The sequence below is a fragment of the Alternaria ventricosa genome (genome assembly GCF_023758065.1).
Source record: "Alternaria ventricosa strain BMP 2768 chromosome Unknown scaffold_13, whole genome shotgun sequence".
NCBI classification, from domain to species: Eukaryota; Fungi; Ascomycota; class Dothideomycetes; order Pleosporales; family Pleosporaceae; genus Alternaria; species Alternaria ventricosa.
Window position 1 is genome coordinate 531834 of NW_026055693.1, and position 20789 is coordinate 552622.

Genomic DNA, 20789 nt, shown 5'->3' on the forward strand with positions numbered 1-20789 from the left:
ACTTAGTTTAAAGAACTCTATTATAATATTAGTACTATAGAAAGTATATTATCTTATTATAGTAAAGTGTTAATATAGAGTAAAGTAATAATACGTAGTTAGTAACTTTATATAGTAATCTTATTATAAGTATATTTTCTAAATACTTTATACTTACTATATATAACTATAGAAATTAAAAAAACTTTTTCTTTAATATTTACTATAGATATAAATAGCAATAATATACTTATAAAAAGTAATAGTAATAAAGACGTCTTTAGTAGACTTAAGAATAGACTTAAAAGTAGACTTAGAAGTAGTAATAAGTAAGCTATAAAGCTATAGAGCTAGAGAAATATTAAAATATTTTTAAAAGTTAATATAGAAGCTTTCTAAGAGAAAGCTCTTAGTAGAGATCTTAGTAGAAAAAGTAGAAGTTAGAGTAGATATTAGAGCGTAGTATAATATAGCCTTTTTCTTAGCTATAAAAGTAAATAAGTAGAATTATAGGTAGCGTAGGTAAACTTTAGATTTAGAGCAATATTAAATTATAGTACTATACTACTATAAAATATAAAAAAAATATTTATATAAGTAAACTATAGTATAGAGAATAGTAGCTTAGAGAGAATTATAAAAAGCTTTATATATAGAAAATACTTTTTTTATTCTTTTTTTTTTTATTCTATAACTTTCTATCTTAAAAAACTTTATATCTTTAAGAACTTTTTATATTTTTATAAACTCTAAATACTTAGATACTACTTTTTAACTTAATACTAACTAATATCTTTTTAAAAATACTTAACTTTAACTTTATTACTAATGTAAAGACTACTATTATAGCTACTACTAAAGTAGCTACTTCTAGCGCGCTCTCTAAGAATTACCTAATAATCTAGAATATAAGATATACTACGTTAAATAAGCTAATAAATAACTATTACTATAACTAAAATATAATACCTACTATAACTATAGTTTTTCTAAATAAAAAGTAGATATTATATACTACTAAGTATATACGCGTAAAGCTAGGTTTAAATTTTAAGTTTAAGAATAAAATAATATTAAATAAACTTTATTATAAGAGGTAGTTAGTAGTTACTATTTTTATAGTAAGTAAGCTATTTATAATAATAAGCCTAGATATATTAACTAAGAAAGAGACTTTTATAGTATAATAGTATAAATAGCTTAAGAATTTAAAAATATATATTACTAGAAGTATAGTACTAATATAGAAGAAAGTAAACTTTATAGTACTTACTCTAGATTAGTAATATAATAAGTAGAAGTAAAAAGTTCTTTATATTCTTTATAAGGTATATAATAATAAAAGATAGGTAGTAGAGTGTTTAGACTATAGTAGTAAGAGCTAGAACTTATTAGTATAGATAGAGAATAAGTAGGTAAGTAAGTAAGTAAGAGTAAATATAGATAGTAAGTAGTAGTTACGTAATATAGCTAATATAGCTAGACTTATAAGTAATTATATATAGAATATAAGTTAATTATATAAGTATTATATAAGTGTCTTAAGTTAGGTTAAGCTTTATACTAGTAGTAGACTTACTAAGTTTTCTTTTAGTATTACGCAATTATATAAAGCTAGTGCTAGTGCTAGTTAATAGTCTAGATAGCTATTAGTAATATATAATAAATATAAAGTAGTTAGCTTATTATAATTGCGTGCGTAGTAACTATTATATTAGTAGTAATAGTAGTAGTAGTAGTAGTAGTAGTAGTAGTAGTAGTAGTAGTAGTAGTAGTAGTAGTAGTAGTATAGGTATAAGTGTTATAAGTTATAAATCTAGGCTTATATTAGAGATTTTTAAGTTTACTATTAGGTCTAATATAGTAACGCGTTATTATGTAATTACGTAATCTCTTAATTACTTAATTTTAAGAAAGTACGCTATAGGCTCTATTTCTTAGGTCTAAGAAGAGTACGTTATCTTATACTTAGCTTATTAGTAAGATTAGAGCCTTTTTAACTAAATACTATAACTTATTTTTTAACTACTAGAAAATATCTTACTATAATATTAAGATTACTAATACTATATTTAAGAACTTTAAGTCTTTTTTTATTAATTTCTATAATAAGTATAAAAACTTCTAAAAAAATACTAAAGATACTAAGCTTTATAAAGCTAATAATAAAAGTAATAATAGAAATAAGTTTATTACTAAGGCTTCTTTTAGTAAGTATATTATATACTTTTATTATAAAGGTAATAGTTACTCTATAAATATATATAAATATATTAGTAAACTAAATATCTTTAAGTATATCTATAAGAACTATAGTAAGCTTAGTTATATAAAAAATAACTACTATATAAAGGCTTACGCTCTTAATAAGACTTCTAAAAACTTTACTATAACTTCTACTAACGCTAATATTACTATTTCTAATTTTAACTTTAACTTTAGTATAGCTTATATTATTACTTCTACTAATAATATATATTTTTATAACTCTATAAACTATATATTTCTATTTCTCTCTATACTTTACACTACTAATATATTATAGAACTATAATTATAGTAATAGAATAGGCTTAAAAGAAGCTACCTAAAGTAGCTAGAACTATAGTTCTAGGTGTATATATATAGTTAATAAAATAATAATACTTTCTACTTTTATAGCTATTACTACTAGTTTACTATCTAATCTTTAGATTTATAACTCTAGTATAGTATATTATATTATAAATAACTTTTCTCTTTTTACTTATCTTAATTCTATTACTAAGGCTATTAGTAGGTATAAGAAAGAATCTAAAATTACTATATATAGAAAGAGTACTATTAATATTATTATTACTAATTCTAATAGTAATTACTCTATTCTTAAGCTTTATAACATTTGCTACGCACTAAATATATATTATAACTTACTCTCTATCTCTATATTATTAATATCTAGATAGAGTTTTAAAATTTTAATTAATAGATAAGATATACTTATCTATAGTAAGAGCGCTAACTATAATATTATACTTATATTTTTATATCTTAGCGCTAACGTTTATATATTTTATATAAAATAATTTTTTATATTACCTACTACTACTATAGTAGTTAATTTTAATAACTCTATCTAGTTAAAGTATTACTATCTTAGGTATCTAAGTCTAGATAGTATACGCTATTTTTTTAAAATTAGTAATAGTATTAAAGTTACTAATAAGTAGATTTAGGCTAAGATGAATAATCTTTATTTTATCTATTATACTACTTAAGCGCTTTATAAGATTTTTTATAAACTTACTTAATAATATTCTAATACTTTTAAGTAGCTTATTACTATTAATATATAAAGTTCTATCTAATACTAGAGCTTAATAGTAAGCGTTATACTCTCTATCTAATTAATAATACTACTTGTTTTACCTAAATTAAACTATTTCTAACTAAGAACTAAATCTCTATACTTTTTATAAGCTTTCTTACCTATTTAGTAAATAAATATAGTTATCTAATAGTTTAAATGTAATATAATAATAAGTTTATTACTTATAGTATCTAGACTTACTATATATCTAAGAGTATTACTATTAAGAATAGTGTTCTTTACGCCTATTTTAACGCTAGCGTAATAAAGCGTTCTTACTATTTAATATAAGAGTATACTTTTACTATAACTAAGAACTTTTAACTTAGCTTTAATATAACTAAAGCTATTTTTAATTAAACTAAAAAGATATAATATAACACTACTCTTCTTAATAGACTCTAGACTTATACTATTTATAAAGCTATATATAAAAAGAATTAAGCTCTTTCTAAAGCTTTAAAGTATATAAAAATACTCTAGAAAGCTCTTTATAGTACTAAGTCTAATCTTAGTAAGAATAATACTTAAAGTGTATAGGTCTATATAATAATACTACTTAAGCTCTATTTTACTACTAAAGCTAGAAAGCTATATATTTCTTATATATATATTACTTATTTCTTATACGTAGATAGTAAAAAGATATATTAGATATAGTGCTTAGATAAGCGTATTATAAAGTAGATTACTATAGCTTATATTAATAATAGTATAGGTATAAATAATTCTTAGCTTTATAGTTAGTATATTAATAAGTAAGATCTACGCTCTATAGTTTCTATCTCTACTAATATAACTAATAATAATAATAATAGTAATATAAGTAGTAACTATACCTCTATTCTAAGTAAGGCTTTAGAAGTAGCTATTTTTATTACTTTCTTTAGTAATTTTTACTATAAAAGTATACTAACTTATCTAAGTAATTTATATAATTTTATAAAAACTTAGTAACTTTATAACTTTATAAAGAAGTGTAACCTCTCTAATAATAGTGTATACTATAGATTATTAGCTAATCTCTATAACTATAATAATAGGCTACCTCTAATACTATTTAATATACCTAGTATTTTCTCTAGTATATACTTTATAGTCTTAGCTCTAGATATTAACTATACTATATCTTTATTTTTTATAGCTTCTATATAATATTTTTATAGTAGTTAATAGTTTTTATATTCTTTCTAAAACTATACTAATACTTTAGAGTCTTATACTCTCTATAATAATAACTATAATAATAACTTTTTTTTATATTCTCTTTAAGTTAACTAATAAATAATATAATATATTATTACTAATACTAACCTAAGGCCTATTTATATCTTTAGTAGAGATAATATATTCTCTAAATATAGCTCTAATAATAATTATCTAGACTTTTATATTTTAGTTCTTTCTACTTTATAAAATACCTAGAACTATATTTCTACGCTACTTATTTTACTTAGCACTTCTTAGTAAGATAATTCTACTCTTAGCTTTTTCTCTAGTTATAAGGCTATATTATTAACTCTAGTTTCTAGAAGTATATAGAATAACTATCTAAATTATATAGTTTATAGAAAACGTTATTATAGAGACTCTAAGTCTAATAACTCTAAATATTAATTTTGCTATTAATACTATTACTAGTGTATTCTAGCTACTAATAAGTAAGCTAACTATATATTAAATATATATTAAATATATAAACGCTTAAAGATACTAATTTATATATATATCTATAACGTACTTAGAGAACTATATAATTACTATAAATCTACTAACTAATATTTTACCTATATTCTATAATAAATTCTAATATCTTACTCTATATTACTTAAAGTAGATTATTATCTTATATACTAGAAATTATCTAAGTAGACTCTAAAGATATATAGCTTAAGTTCTAGGTAATATAATAGATAATACCTTTATAACGTCTATCTTACTAGAAACTAAGCTTATATATTTTTTTCTACTAAAGATAATAAGCTATATAATTATTATATCTCTTATTATACTAGCTATAATCTAGGTATTCTATATTCTAAATGCGTACGTCTTAAGACTATCTATAGCTACTTCTTCTATAATAGTATATAATAGATAGATATATATTTTAATAGTGTGCTTAATTAGTTATAAAATAACGTTTATTTCTTATACTTTATAGTAGAACGTAACTACTCTTAGCACTATCTATATTACTAATATTTTAGTTTAACTAAGTACTTATTAGCTTATAGTTACACTAAATACTACTCTAAGAAAGTTAATAATAATACTTTAGTATTAAAAGAGAAAGCTACTTATTCTTTTAATAAAGATATTAAGCTTTATACTATTACCTATAATATATTCTATATAGAATATAAATATACTACTAATCTCTATTAAAGAAGTAAGCTTAATAATAATACTAATAACTTTATAGATATAGATAAAAGTCTTCTTAATAATAATCTACTTAACTTAGATTTCTTAGCTACTTTATATCTTTTATATTCTTTAAACTATAATATTAAGGTCTATAATAGTTTTAATAATAATATTACCTACCTCTTATCTCTCTCTTTATAAAGTATTAGTACACTAGCCTATAATAACTAGCTAGATAATAATCTTAATTACTTATATCTATAAGTTATAAGCCTATTACCTAGTACTTATCTTTTTAATAATAACTTTAATAATCTATATTTTAACCTTACTATAGCTACTACACTTTCTATCTCTACTACGTCTATTTATATACTATAGAATTATAAAAAAGCTATAACTACGCTTTAGATAGATAGCTAGTATACTATAATATATACTAAGTTTAACTTACTTCTATAGAAGAGAGTATATAAAGTAGTAATCTTTTCTACTAGTACTAAAGCTTTTCTAATAAAAATTATATTTAAAGCTAAATCTATCTCTACTAGTAATCTTACTAAACTTAAGGCGTATATTATTATTTATAGAGACTACTAATATTCTAGTAACTATAATAAAACGTTCTCTCTAACTATATAGTTAATATCTATTTATATTTTACTTATAATCTATACTTTACTTAATTAGATTACTAGCTAATCTAATGTTTACGTTACTTTTTTAAACACTACTCTTTAGAAAATACTTTATATTATACTATCTCTATCTATAATACTAGCTTTAGATAAGGTCTAGATACTTATAAAGTTTTTATATAGTCTTATATAAGCCTTTTATATATAGTATAATATACTTACTATATAACTTCTTTAGATAGAGTTTTATATATCTTTCTTTAACTTATATATTTATATTTATACTACTAAAGTACTTATTATCTTTATATATATTAATAATATTTATATATATACTACTAGCTATATACTTATCTATAATTTCTATAAAGAACTATCTAAGTTATTTACTATTATATTTAAGAATTCTAACGCTCTCTACCTTAGTATATATATTAAATATATATAGAGTACTATTAAAATCTATTAAGCTAAGTATATTTAATATCTACTAAACTATTTTAGTTTCTATAACTTTCTATTTATATAGACTTTTTATAATTATTATAATAAGCTTTATTAAAAAAAGAATACTATTACTAGAGTATAATTCTATAAAAAGTACCTCTAGAAATTTAGTTTACTTAATTACCTTTTTACTATAATATAAATTAACTTTATATATACTACTTCTCTTTATAGCTAGTATAATACTAACTCTAACTAGATCTACTTTAACACTTTTACGCGCGCTTATATATACGTATAGTATACTACTAATATAAGTATTACTTATTATAAAAGTAATACTTAGCTACTTAGCTACTATAACTTTAACTAAGCTAGTTATCTTAATACTTATTACTCTACTATAGAATATATCTTTACTCTTACTAGAGAACTAGTATTATAGTTTTTAAGTATTTAGAAAGTTACTACTCTTTTTATATATAAAGCTAAATATATAGCTTTTTCTAAAGTAGTTAAAGAAGTATTATAAATTAAAAAATTTATTAATAACCTATATATAAGTTTCTATTTTAATAATATTTCTATCTATATTAATAATAAGTTTACTATTAAGCTATTAAAGAATTCTAAGTTTTATTAATATAGTAAATATATTAATATTTATTACTATTTTTTTTATAAACACATTTATAATAGTAATATTACTATTATATAAATTAGTAGTAAAGTAAATCTAGCTAATATACTTATAAAAGCGTTAGACTTTATAAAGTTTAATACTATTTATAGTACTCTAGGTATCTTTTATTATATAAATAGTGTACATTTTAAGTTAGAATTTAGAAGAGCTGTTAGTTAGGTATCTATATATATAATCTACTTATTTACTATATATTTACTTACTAGTATTACCTCTCTACTATATATACTAGGGGTTCCTCCCTCTACATAGAACATTAATACATTATACACTCCTCTCTATTCTATAATACCTAGGGCTACCGCAGCTCGCCCTATAGCGCGTTACTAAGAAACAACGCTAGGCGGGGTAAAGGCCCCAGGTCTTTCGACGTACAACGCGAATACATCAACAAGTAATCTCTAGACGCGGAGTCCGCGCGCAGGAACCCTCTGCACAGTTACTTTATTCAAACCGGGAAGCATAGAGGGAACACACTAGCGCACATCAGTCGCTTCGACGAACAGTACCTTAGATAGATATCCAGCGCGTGCTGCAGAAACCTACCACGCGATCACATTATCCGGAGAGCCATCGACTAGTGGAACGCAGAACGCAGAGCTAGTGGAGCGTTGCCTCCTGTTTCCAGTGCTCCATTGCGATTCAAGAGTGGCAAGTACCATCTCTACATGCAAGAGAAGTACCTCAGGAAGTGGTGGAAGGTCACGGCTCAGGAACTTGTCGACGCTGGTGTCGAATACAAGGTCAACGAGAACACAAAGACAAAGGCGAAGAAGTTCTCGCTGTACCAGGTCTACGAATATGTCAAGAAAAATAATAAGCTTGACAGGGAAGAGCTCGAAGCTGTGGTTGAGGATGAGAAAGACCGCATAAACCGGGCAAGGACGACGTTCACGAGTTACCAGAATGGTGATTTCGCAGGCGGCGGCATTGATTACGACGACTGCCCCTGGTGGTGATATCATGTGTTACAGGTAAGCGACGTGCCCTCCAACAAACGGGAGCCAAACTGACTGCAATGCCAGAAACAACATGTGGGAGATTGTTCTTGCCAAGATGGCAGATACCCGATGCAACAGGAGTTCTTCGCTTTCATCAGATAAACTTTGTAATACCAGACAATTTGGAATCTGTTTCTCTGCCAAACAATATGAAGAATCAATTCATTAGGTAGTAATAGAACGCCGTGTACCTTGGGTATCAAACTCCACAAACCGCTAAAAGTCGCTCAACAGGTACCCGACTGGGGCACGCCGAATAACCACACCATCCCCCATAGTCGTACGCTGCTCTCATCCATTCGTGTCATAAGTGCATGGTCCGTGGCCCGCTTGAGTGCCTTTCGCTCGGAGAACAGGTTTAGAAGAGTATGAGGTCGCGCAGGCACACGCAGTGTATCATCCACCTTTGTCCCCGCTGCAGGGTGTTCTGAAAGAGAACGTTGACGAAGTTCATCGGCACTCATGTGTGGTGCATCGGCCAGTGTCCACCAAAAGAGTCTGCTCAAGGGTGTCTGACCTTCGTACAATGCTGCATTGAAGTCGTCTTCCTCGGCAACAGAAGTCTGAATAAACTTGAGATATGTTTGCAAAGCTCGTAGCACATCGTTGGCGCGGCAATCTTCTAGCTGGTCGTTTTCATTCCAGATACGCGACGAGTGGTAAGGATGGGACACTTCTCGTATGTTGCCCAAGTCGCCGATTGCCCAGTGGGACTCGTCTTGAACAAAGATATTCGCCGGCTTAATATCATCGTGACAGTAGCCTGCACTGTGCAAAGTTCCCAGATTCTCAAGTAATTGGTTGAAGGCTGGCCGATAGCGTTCATCAACCTGACTTTGAGCCATAGGCGTTTCTAGCGATGACAGGTTGTTGGCAAGTGAACGAAGGTTGCCGCCCTTGAGCAGAGGAGTGACGAGGTGCCATTCGGCCGGTTCGCCAGGCGCTGTAGAAGCCATAAAATGTGCTCTCACGGGAAGGAAGCCGTTCTTCGTCGCGTTCGCATCGTCGGCAGCAGAACCTCCGAATTGTAGTGATGCGGGAATTTCCGTAGGCCATTTGGACGCATCTGGCGCGCAATTTCGGAATGGACTCCGCCCTGGCGTGAATGTCTTGATAACCGAGTCTTCGTAGGCGAACACCTTGCCCTCCCAGCCCTCGCCAAGCACTTTCCAAGACGCCCGGTTTGCTATTAGCTCTTCTTCTAACTTCGAACGTTCGTCATCGGGTTGCCAAGATCGAGCTTGTAGGTCTCCTTCGTTGTAGGGGTTGAAGTTGGTCGCAGAGTACTTTTCTGAGAGAGCTTGTCGACTAGTGAGGTACAGATGTTGTTGTTGGAATAGGGCAAGTATGAAGAATACAACAGCGACCCGGTAGCGCAGATAGTATAGAGTCCGCGCGCTGTGTGGGACTGAGTTTAGGAGAAGGCGACCCATGGGTGCTGGTTTAAGCCTCCGACAGAGAGATGAGAAGGAGAAGGAGAATGGCGCTCACTAAGCTTTGGGACTCATACTAAGAGAGTGCGCCTGCCGTGACTCTTGTAGAGCCGCAAGTGGCATCCCCCCAAGATCCATGGAAAGTGCTACGCGCCAACGCATTGGAACGGTGAGCGAGTGCAATGCAACGACTCAAGCTCCGAGTGGCTCTCGCGGAGCCAAACGGCATCTCGGAACCAGCTGCCAGGCGCAAAGCTCTATTCTTGTTCTCCCTACTGCGCCTCTATGACGTTCAACTCCAAAGTCTTGGCCTATGAATGGCCAAGATGTGGCTTTTGGAGCCTGGAAACAGGAAGTCGGGTAATATCATTCGGATGTCGGCTAACAAAGTTAATCTTGAAGTCCCCAAGCTGTGGCGTCACAGCGCAGTGACTTCTCGCATAGTCTTTATTGGCTAGCCGTGATGGCAAGAACGGCTGTGTCCAGTAGCGTCCATGTGGGTCGGTAGGCACATAGCCTGTGCTTAACTCCGATATTGGATCTATGCAACGCGATGTTGTTATCAGCACCACCATAGCCACGCCCCGGTCGTGCTCTAAGCCGCACAGCCGCAATCCTACAACTCTACCGTCTCTGATTCATCATTGCTGAACGCGAAAGAATCCAAGCTCACGCGACTGGGCAGGTAGGAGCCCGGAGCAAATTACTGGTGTTGTTGGTAAAAAGGTGGGGTGACGTCAAGGATGCGCTGTCTCCAGTCAGGTAGCGTCAGGCACGAGGTTAGCGTGGCGCATGGATCAACAGATCTCTATCACCACTGAACCGGCTTCCTGGCTTTGCCGTGACATCCTGAATCCTTGCATCCTTCCGCACCATGAGCTCCGAAGCCCAGTTCGCTGAAAACAGGACCCGCCTGGTTTCCCACTTTGATGGCTACAGGTAAGGAGCGCCACGTGCCGCCACTTCCGTAGCCACAACTAACGGTTCCAGCACCCGGGATGCACAGAGCGACGGGTGGGCCAAACTGTGGGAACAGAAGGAACAGGATCTGTGGGATCGGGGCCAAGCCTCGCCTGCTCTGACTATGTTTCTTGAAGAACATCCTTATCGTGAGACGCTGTTCCGAGACCAGAGTCAACGGCAGCTGAAGGCATTTGTGCCTGTAGGTGTCTCGTGACGAACGTATTCAACAGAGACTCATCACGCATTAGGGCTGCGGTAAGGGGCATGATGTGGCGCTATTAGCACGTCATGGCTTCAGGACATGGGGTCTAGAAATTTCCCAAGGAGCCGTGGATGCCGCAAACGAGAACGTCAAATCTCACCTAGATCCTTCAGCCGGCCACGTCGCTGACGTCGTGCTCGGCGATTTCTTCCAAAAGGAATTCGAGGCCCATTTCGGGCCCGACTTCCTGGGTTTCGATCTAATCTATGACTACACAGTACGTTTGGCATGCAAAGAGTCGACCAATATTCTCATGAAGAGTGCTGATAACGTCGATCTAGTTCTTGTGTGCCCTGCTCCCTGAGATGCGAAGAGATTGGGCCGATCGCATGAAGAGCCTTTTGTCGCCAACCGGAGTTCTCGTATGCCTCGAATTCCCAATGTGGAAGCCTTTGAAAGCTCAAGGTCCGCCTTGGGGTCTGAACGGTGTACACTGGAATCTCCTAGCCGATGGTGCTGATGGCCTGTTCGACGACTCCGGCAATCTTCTCGGGATAGGAAAGGAGCAGGGCTCGTTCGAAAGAGTTGTATACTGGAAGCCCCCGGTGTCTTTCAAACAAAGTCGCGGCGACGACATGCTTAGCGTCTGGAAGTTGAAGCAATAGACGGCGAGGAAACTCAGACATGTATCGATGCTCTATCAGTATCGTCTGCGGCAATTTGAGAGATCATGGAGCACTTCAGCTGGTAAACGATGGTAGCACATTGACTGATCGGGGATGCTTCTTATTGTATAAACGCTAAATTGTAACAGTGTAGTGGAAAACGACCACCTCACATGCCGTCAGTCAGCATAGCCTCAATCAACTGCACATGCCGGTTCGCATTCGTCTCGCTCCACTCGGTCTCGTAGTTCAGACCTGAAATATCGACATTGCAAGTCAGTCTATGTTTCACATGCAGTTGGAACATCGCGTTTTTACCATACCGTATGGCCAGAAGTGTCCACCACCGCAGGTAATCTTCGCATTTGCTCCATCGAAGCTCCTGATCAGCGGTAGCGCCGTGCGCCAATCGCCCGCAGCACATTTTCTGTCAAAAGCCGCTGTCTGGCCAACTCCTAGCGTGTGGCTTATCTCATGCATCGCAGTCCTTTCCGTCATGTAAGCACGGTTTGAGCCGAATCGTAGATCGCCGTTGTAGTTCGCCTCGGCAGTAGGGACACCCGGAGCGTAGGCCACACGGATCGTCTTGTTTGCGTCGGAGTACTTCTCGTAGCGTGCGACGGCCTTTGTCATTGCAGCTTCGATCTTAGTGTATGCGTCTCTCTGGTCGGCGGTGGGGCTGGAGGCTTTTGCCAAGGACCAGGTCAGGCGTGCGGAGGCGGTGCACGCATACGCCGCGACGAGGAGAAGAGAGAATTGCATGATAGTGGATGCAATTGGATTGGATCGAGAGTTGTGGTTGTCGGTGCTGTTCAGGGCTCGCAGCGATGAGGGCTGCTGCGGCATGCCCAATGATATACCGTATGTTCTTTCATGGTAAATCTCCACCGCTAATTACCACGCACACCTCTACTGCTGTAGTGGCTGCAATTAAGTACGGTCTTTCGGCCTCATTAGGTAGGTGGGTTGATAAGTTGGGATATTGTCCCACGCATAAGAGAGCATCGTTCAATCTTTCCCACTCGCGATGATTCTTATCCAGCCAGACATGCTACCTTCCTCTGGCGGCTGGGTCACGTTTAATGTACATTGTCTTGGTGTTGCGGCGTACAAGGGCTGAAACGTTCAAGCGTCGGAGAATTGATTGCATGTAGATAATGTCCCCGCACTCCGGAAGATTTCCACATCGGCAATGAGTGCGCCTCCCGCCTCTCATACAGCCGCCGTTGAGTGCCGATTCCTGGTCGAATGTCTTCCTGTCGCTACCTTGTCTCTACTAGCGGCTGAAGTCGAATCATATATACCACTTGTGTCTGATTGTACATGAGATGGTAGATGAGTCAACCTAATACTACCTAGGTACCTAGGTAATCTCGATGCACTGCATCTACCATAACGCACATGTGGATTACGTGTTGATGTGTAAAAGCTAATCTTATTCTGAACTGGTTGTGGTCTCAATTGCTCTTGGGTGTATTCATTGGCGAATATAGGTGGTAATCGGAGAGACTGAATCTATCGCCTGGTGTAAAAGATATGCAGAGCCGACACACACACCTGGTTTGAGGCGTGACAAGCCCAGACTTGCCCGAATTCGGCGAACGCCTTGTCCGACCCATGCGGCTAATCAGGATGCATGAGAGTGGGACCAAACTCTGGGAAGTTGACGTTTTCTCCTGTCTAGAAAACGGCCCAGCTACTCGTCACTGCCCACGGCTTTGTTTAGTCAGGATATATTCGATAAATTTGTTCAATTTTCCATCAAGCAGCCCAGTTCTCTGGTCTCCGCCTCCGCATCGGTGGTTTAGTGGTAAAATTAGCCGTTGCCATCCTTCACAGGACAGTTTCGGCTAGCCCCGGGTTCGATTCCCGGCCGATGCATTGCTTTCTTTTTGCACAGTTACGCTTCTTTTTGGCGTTGCAAATGGATGTGGTGGTGGTGGACGACTTTTGGAAGAAGCGGTCCGTGCTCGTTCAAGTCAGCAAACCTTCCTTCCGCCTCACTGCGCCACATGCACCGCCACGCGCCCACCTCGCGTTTGAGACCCGCCATCTCTTTTCAGCTACGCGCCCACCTCGAGGCGATGGCTCATAATGCGTTGGCACACCGCGTCCGCAGCATTGGTCGCGACAGTCGAGATTCACTGGCCGGCGCCGCTTCTCAGAATAACCTTCGCTTCACGTGGCGGTGAGGCTGTGAACGGGCGCGAGATTCACACCAGTCTGGGCTTTGTATTAGCAATTCCCTTAACTTTAGTCCTACTGTCTGCCGAGCAGTCACGGATTGCCCTCCTACAACTACACCAACATGTTCACGGGAACGACACCAGAATCGCTCATCCCGCGCTCGGATTCGCGCAACCCGGCCACAACATGCAAAGGCATTACTAAATCCGGGCGACCCTGCAGACGTCCTATTGATGCGAAAGCATCCAATGATGACGGTGTTATCGCTGTAGTATCTGTCCTTAGCGATGACAGCGACGATGACGAGATTGGCGCCGCCGCCTACTTCTGCTGGCAACACAAAGACCAAGCCGAGCACTTGGCCGCGCAAGCGTCGAGCGGGCCGGCAACTCAGCTCTACCCGTTGAAAGAGAGGAACAGCATCGACACGCTCGTGGAACGACTGGGTGTCCTTGATTTTGGAGAACCGGATGAAGCCGTGCCCAAGAAGAGTGGAAGGAGGAGAACATCTGGATCTCGTCCGCCGCGGCGCATCAATCGACCAGCTACCTGGGATAATGTAGAAGGACCGTTGATGTCTGTGCCGAGCGACGTCATGGCAGCAAGAAAGCGCAGAGACCATCGTCCGCCGAAGCCACCGCCACAGAGGAAAAAGAAGAGTTTTTGGGCTTCATTATGTTGTGGGTCTGCAGACGACGACGAATACACGGAGGTCGTGCGACACAAGAGAAGGACAGACGAAAAGCCCGTATTGGATAACGATGCACAAGAGACGCCTATGCAGCAGGTACCACAGCAACCGCCTCGAGTACGACCAGACCACCGAAGGCCGAGCGGACAGACCTCGAGACCTTCGTCTTCTTCGCGACCACCTCCCACATCTCGACCACCAAGTGATCAACCTGCCCGCAAGCCACTAGGAGAAAAGCCCGCTCGACCTGTCAATCGAACAACTCGCGAAGAGTCAGAAACAGCCAAGCTACTCCGCTACATCCCGAACACAGTGCCACCACAACTCGCGTCGACCCTGCTCGCCCAACTCTCAAAGCCCATTTCACCCCACGACGAAGAAGGCTACATCTACATCTTCTGGCTTACCCCCGAAGCCGCCGGTCCTGCACCATCCTCCGCTGCGTCGACGCTTCTTTCACCACCATCACGTGCAGATCAAAGCAGGCGGACTTCAGATGTCATGCGCCAATTCTCCGTCAAAGGCGGACAGCCCAACACCACCCGCTCAAGATCCGGATCCGCAAACTCCCCACCAGACAAAGACACCATCCTCCTCAAAATCGGGCGCGCGAACAACGTCCACCGCCGCATGAACGAATGGACTCGCCAGTGCGGATACAGTCTATCCCTCGTACGGTACTATCCCTACGTTTCTTCTTCTACGCCCTCTCCTCAGCCCTCGCCTGCACAGTCGCGGCGACAATCAGGTGCGAATGCTGGGACTGCCTCTGATGGCGTGAGGAAAGTGCCACATGCGCATCGTGTGGAGCGCCTGATTCATCTCGAGCTTGCGGATCAGCGTGTCATTAAGCAGTGCGATGCGTGTGGCAAGTCGCATAAAGAGTGGTTTGAAGTCGAGGCTACGAAGGAGGGGGTCAAGAAGGTGGATGAGGTTGTTAAGCGGTGGGTTGAGTGGGCTGAGAATAATAATGAAGGATGAGCTGGATATTGCTAGAGAGTTGGGACGCTGAACAACGATTACAGAGCCCAGCAAGATGTACAGTTTTAGATAACCATTAGGTATAAGTAGTAGAATAACTTGATTGCACGTGGATGTGTATCCCAGACGCTTCATCGAGAACAATTCAGCCAGATTGACATCACCAACAACACTGTGTAATTATGTAGAATGAGGAAATTTCATTGGGGAATTGGGTATCTTGTGTAGCTATCGCAGCAATCAAACAATCAGGAGCACCAGAGGCTCGTCTTCTTCGCTAAACTTCCCGATATCCGCGGGTTCAGAATGCGACACAGTTATGGGGGTTGCCCGACATAGCGGACACTGTACAACGGAGCTTTTGGCAGTGGTAGTGGTGGCGAGGGATGAGGGGGTGAAGCGCGGTCGGTCTTTCAGGTGTGCGAATCCATAACTTTTCCATCCTTTTCGTCGCATTCAGTGACGATTGGTGTCCCCCAGCGGTGTTGAACCTCCTCTTACTCGTAACATCGTCCATGGGTGTATATACAGTGGGTTTATTACTGCACTCGGTGCCGTGGTATTGGTATCAGAAAAGGCCGATGCGCGGCCGCCAGTCGTTCTCGTTGACAGACTTTGGGTTGACGACGATCTGGTAAGGGAAGGGGTTGGCGTCGGTGGTTGTGATGGGTGGGATGTGGTCTTTTTCTCGGTTCACAATGGCGATGATCTTATGTGCTGCCTTTTCCAGAGACTTGGTCATGGCACGGCGGACCTTGAGCACATCTGACACTTTGTTAGTGGCGCGCGTTGCAACAAGCGGAGAGACATACCAGTTTCTGTGCGTGGCTGGGCAAGGGTAACGTCCAGCGTCCACTGCTCCCAGCAAACGTCCTCGTCCGCCTTGCTGAAGAAGTACGATGTCTTCTTTCGCTTCTTCTCAAAGAACTGCACGACAATCTGCCCCCTTCCTCTCGGCTGGTGCGTGCTGTCTATCGCCCGAACTAGCGCAAACGTCTTCTGTTCGATAAGTGTCTCGAGATCAACATCGTCGATGGCAGGAAGGGTCAGGTCGAGCAGGTCGCGGGTCAAGGGAGAGATGGACGTAAAGTAGCGGTGGAAGAATATCGTGTGCAGTATCGCTGGAGCCAGGTCAACTACGGTCTACGGGGTATTCGGGGCGGGGAGACGTGTAGTGGGGGAGAAAGTTGCGCCGATCTTCACGCCAGAGACACGGTGGAAGAGAAGAGACTCACCCTTGACAACATCCTTCACGCACGCCGCGTCGGCAAAGATCTCGAGGTTGTACTCTGGCCGCCTCCTAGGTTCCATGCTGGCATCAACAGTCCGGAAGCCCGAAGCGCGTGCTGAAGACCGGGTAATGCGCCGCGCGGCGTTCTGGGGCGAGCGTGTCGCAACGAGGCGCTCAAAGGCTGTGGCCGTCGGCGGTGCTGGCGTCGCAGTAGCAGTCTCGTGGCGGTAGGCGGGGCTTTGCTGGCGGGTTCGTCGTGGGTGCAAGAAGTACGGAGCTGAAGATTTGGGGTTGTGCGGGGCAGGAGCGGACGAACACGACGACGGAAACTGAGAAGGAGCGGCCGGCATGCGTGAGATCATCAAAGAAGCACAATCCTGGCTGGGCACCATTTTCGCCTAACCCACGCCTATCAGCGCCTGTTGACTGCATAGCCCATGGAGCCCTACAGCTATTTGTAGCCCGTCTCAGCCACAGCCCAACATGACACCCTCTGAGACACGTTGTCAAGATTCGCACATGAAAGTGTCATCTGCCTTGGCCGTCTGAATCACCACCTCGTCACGTCTGACAGACCACCGCGGCGTGACTGGCACGGGGAGGCAGCAAGTATCCGCTTACGAACGGGCCGCGAACATCCCTCAGGTTCCAGGTTCCAGGGGCGCTAGCATAGTCGGCAAGGCTGCTTGACATAATCGTGCATGACCAAATCTAGTCGTCGAAGCGAAGAAATGTCTCGCATGCATATAGCCTGGACCACCAGTTTGCATGCTGCGTGTGGTGGTAGTGTGCACACATGCATGCGATGGGGTTGCCAGTGGAGGAAACGAGAGCGTGCACCTGGTGTACGATGCTTCCAAGCGTCCAAGCCCCGGGGTGTCAGGCACGATCACATGTCAATGCGATTGCCCAGAATGCATGGTTGTGGCTTCCTGCCGCCTTGTCGACAGTATGGCTGCCTCCAGTGAATACCAGAATCAAACGCAAGTAGCAAAGACTAGAAATGCAAGAAGGCACTATGAGCCCACGGCTTGCGGAAAGAATCCGAGTCCTCGACCGTTCGGAAATAAGCTTTAAGGTTGAGCCTCAACCATCGCGCCAAGCCCAAGTCGCGCAAGTCGCGTCACCCTCCTGCCCGACCAACAACCCAACGAACAGAACATGGTCGGCACAAAGCGCAGACGCGACGAAGACGATGTCGACGAGGGCACACCGCAGAAATCACGCGCACGATTTGCTGAAGAGGCTCACGATGAGCTAGAACCCCTCGAAGCGCAGACACCATCCAGAAAGGGGAGGACACAACATCTGGCCGAGCATGGGACGCCCCGATCCATCTTGAAAAAGACTGGTCTGGTAAACAGCATCACCGCGACGCCCAAGTCTACCCGGAAGCTGGTCTTTGAGACACCTACCAAATCCGCAAAACGCGACTCTCCGAATGGCACGCCCACCATCGTTCGCAACGCCGATCGCAGCGCGCGCAGAAAGAGCAATCGCCGTATACTGGAACGCACACTGAATGGCGACGAGAGCGATGAAGATGCGCTGGATGAGGAGGAGGACCTCGCGGAACACATCTTAGGGGAAGACACAGAGGACGCGGAGCAGGCCGAGGAGGGAGTGGTACAAGACGAAGCACCTGTACCAGAGACACCCTCGAAGCGTGGGAGAGGCCGACCTAAGGGGTCCGGAAAAGTAGGGCGGCCGCGAAAGCAGCGCTCGCCGACACCTCCGACTAAGCTGCCACCGCACGAGGAGTACTTCTGGCAGAATCGCCCTGGCGGCACCAAAACCTCCAACAACACTCTCTCTGCGCAGAGCCTGTTGAATCACGATGAATACTTCTCAGCAATGCAAACGTACGAGGACCGCCACCAGTCTGAAAGAGAGTTCTTGCTCGAATTGCACGGCCGAGCATACGATCAATGGATCTTCGAGCTGGAGGAAGGCTTCAACATATGCCTCTATGGGTACGGATCGAAGCGCATCATCACCGAACGATTCACCGCACGCATCTATCAGTCTCTCCTAGACGCTGCGCCGTACAAAGGGACAAAGAAGACACCGAAGGTTGTGGTTATCAACGGATACACAGCTGGCACAACCGTAAAAGACTTGCTGTTGACTTTAGCATCGGCAGTTATACCAGCCGGACCAAAGTTGCCCAATCAGCCTGCTCTGCTACTCGATTTCATCCTCGAACACCTCACTAGCAACCCGCCGCCGCATCCAGTACCCGTCATTCTGAATTCCATCGACTCGACCTACCTTCGAAAGTCTCCAGTACCTTCCATGCTCGCCCGCCTAGCTGCACATCCATCAATCAACCTTGTCTGTACAGCGGATACACCGAACTTCCCTCTTCTGTGGGATGTAGGCATGAAGACACAATACAAATTCCTCTTCCACGACGCAACAACCTTTACGCCCTACGACGCGGAGATAGACGCGGTAGAGACTGTGAATGAGCTCCTCGGACGCAGCGGAAGACGAGTAGGCGGAAGAGATGGTGTCGGCTTCGTCTTACGCTCTCTACCGGAGCAAGCTCGAGAACTGTTCCGCATCCTCGTCATGGAGCAGCTAGCTCTCTCACTCATGGAAGGGGGCGATATGGATGAAGAAGACGAGGTTACTGCTACGCCGAGGTCGAAGAAGGTCGCACAAGTCAAGAACGTTCTGCCAGAGTCTACCCAAGGCGTTGAGTACCGCGTGTTGTACCATAAGGCTGTCGAGGCCTTCGTTTGTACAAGTGAAGTCAGTTTCAGGACGCTGCTCAAGGAGTTCCACGACCATCAAATGATAGAGAGTAAGAAGGATGGTATGGGTACAGAGAGACTGTGGGTACCTTTCAGACAGGAAGAGCTAGAGGGTCTCGCGGAAGATCTCGCTGGAGAGGCGTTTTGATTTGCGCACCCCGTTCGACGAAGAAGTTGAACACCTACACCACCCTCATACAAAGAATGAAGGGGGTACATGATCCGGGCGTCTACATTGCGTCCAAAACTTGTCAAGTTTCGTTCTGACACCAACGTACACTTCAGGGCGTTCGATTCGTTCTTTATATGCGGTGGGCGTATATCCTTAATTACATTGTACAACATATTTTCATGATATTGCGATACCATTTCCCTCCCTTCCAGCGACCTTGCTGGGTTCAAGACTAGAACAAGGTTAAAGCAAAAAGAGCGAGGACGTTTCACAGAGAGCAAAAGTCTGACAGACAAAAAAAAAGAATGTTAGTGGTCACTGCGAAGTTTGAACCCGCGATCCGCCACCGTCGTCCTGCGGATCTTCCACCTCGATCTTGAGATCAAGTTTGACATAGTATTCTGACAAAAAGGCAAAAAGAAAGGACAGGTAATGGTCACTACGAGGGTCGAACTCGCGACCTTGGCGTTATTAGCACCACGCTCTAACCAACTGAGCTAAGCGACCGTGTTGTCGGATGATTGATGGAAGGTTGAAGAATTACGGCGCTCATGACTGCGATGGAACTGGTGGTATTGGCAGAAATCAACAGTGCAGTTGCTAGACGCGGGGTCGGAGCAAGTTTGCAACTTCCTCGCTGAAAACCAAAACTCACTTAGCTGATTCTCTCGGCCCCACCTACGCGATAGAGCAAGAGCGCATTGCGACTTCTCGATACTCGTTAGACGGGAACGTCATTTGTGAACACAGCTGATGGGCTACACACCTTACCACTTGCGGCGCCTCATACAAGGAAGAAAATGTCGATGCGAACAGGTGCCTGCAATCTACATGAATTTCAAAATGGAGGTTCACTCAAAGCTGGAGGCAATGTAGACTTCTAGGTCATCGATCTTTAGCGATTGTCTAGTCTCTTCCTTGACTATGGTGGTTGGATGTTTGTAAGCCACGGGCTGCGGGTATGAGCATTCTCTCTTTACTATGTCACATCCGTGGTTACCTGCGGAGAATTCATGAGC

General features: G+C 40.9%; 7 protein-coding genes and 2 non-coding genes across 9 annotated transcripts; 5 read left to right on the forward strand and 4 right to left on the reverse strand.

Annotated features, from left to right (window-relative positions):
- Window positions 1-8153: 8153 nt before the first annotated feature.
- Window positions 8154-8444, forward strand: J4E93_007401 (uncharacterized protein; the record flags this gene model as incomplete). Its single annotated transcript, XM_049345311.1, has 1 exon — window positions 8154-8444. The coding sequence occupies one exon, from the start codon at window positions 8154-8156 to the stop codon at window positions 8442-8444; it is 291 nt and encodes a 96-aa protein (XP_049197541.1).
- Window positions 8445-8713: 269 nt separating this feature from the next.
- Window positions 8714-9919, reverse strand: J4E93_007402 (uncharacterized protein; the record flags this gene model as incomplete). Its single annotated transcript, XM_049345312.1, has 1 exon — window positions 8714-9919. One exon carries the CDS (start codon window positions 9917-9919, stop codon window positions 8714-8716), a length of 1206 nt encoding a protein of 401 aa, XP_049197542.1.
- An 874-nt stretch (window positions 9920-10793) lies between these two features.
- Window positions 10794-11749, forward strand: J4E93_007403 (uncharacterized protein; the record flags this gene model as incomplete). Its single annotated transcript, XM_049345313.1, has 4 exons — window positions 10794-10858; window positions 10910-11081; window positions 11131-11361; window positions 11426-11749. The coding sequence occupies 4 exons, from the start codon at window positions 10794-10796 to the stop codon at window positions 11747-11749; spliced, it is 792 nt and encodes a 263-aa protein (XP_049197543.1).
- Window positions 11750-11918: 169 nt separating this feature from the next.
- On the reverse strand, window positions 11919-12511 carry J4E93_007404 (uncharacterized protein; the record flags this gene model as incomplete). Its single annotated transcript, XM_049345314.1, has 2 exons — window positions 11919-12004; window positions 12073-12511. The coding sequence occupies 2 exons, from the start codon at window positions 12509-12511 to the stop codon at window positions 11919-11921; spliced, it is 525 nt and encodes a 174-aa protein (XP_049197544.1).
- A 1031-nt stretch (window positions 12512-13542) lies between these two features.
- On the forward strand, window positions 13543-13630 carry J4E93_007405. Its single transcript has one exon. It is a non-coding gene; the product is annotated as a tRNA-Gly (tRNA).
- Window positions 13631-14057: 427 nt separating this feature from the next.
- J4E93_007406 (uncharacterized protein) lies at window positions 14058-15608 on the forward strand (the record flags this gene model as incomplete). The annotated part of the gene is made up of 1 exon (XM_049345315.1): window positions 14058-15608. The coding sequence occupies one exon, from the start codon at window positions 14058-14060 to the stop codon at window positions 15606-15608; it is 1551 nt and encodes a 516-aa protein (XP_049197545.1).
- A 568-nt stretch (window positions 15609-16176) lies between these two features.
- Window positions 16177-17189, reverse strand: J4E93_007407 (uncharacterized protein; the record flags this gene model as incomplete). The annotated part of the gene is made up of 3 exons (XM_049345316.1): window positions 16177-16373; window positions 16421-16729; window positions 16844-17189. 3 exons carry the CDS (start codon window positions 17187-17189, stop codon window positions 16177-16179), a joined length of 852 nt encoding a protein of 283 aa, XP_049197546.1.
- Window positions 17190-18000: 811 nt separating this feature from the next.
- J4E93_007408 (uncharacterized protein) lies at window positions 18001-19746 on the forward strand (the record flags this gene model as incomplete). Its single annotated transcript, XM_049345317.1, has 1 exon — window positions 18001-19746. The coding sequence occupies one exon, from the start codon at window positions 18001-18003 to the stop codon at window positions 19744-19746; it is 1746 nt and encodes a 581-aa protein (XP_049197547.1).
- Window positions 19747-20203: 457 nt separating this feature from the next.
- Window positions 20204-20277, reverse strand: J4E93_007409. The gene has a single exon. It is a non-coding gene; the product is annotated as a tRNA-Ile (tRNA).
- Window positions 20278-20789: the final 512 nt, after the last annotated feature.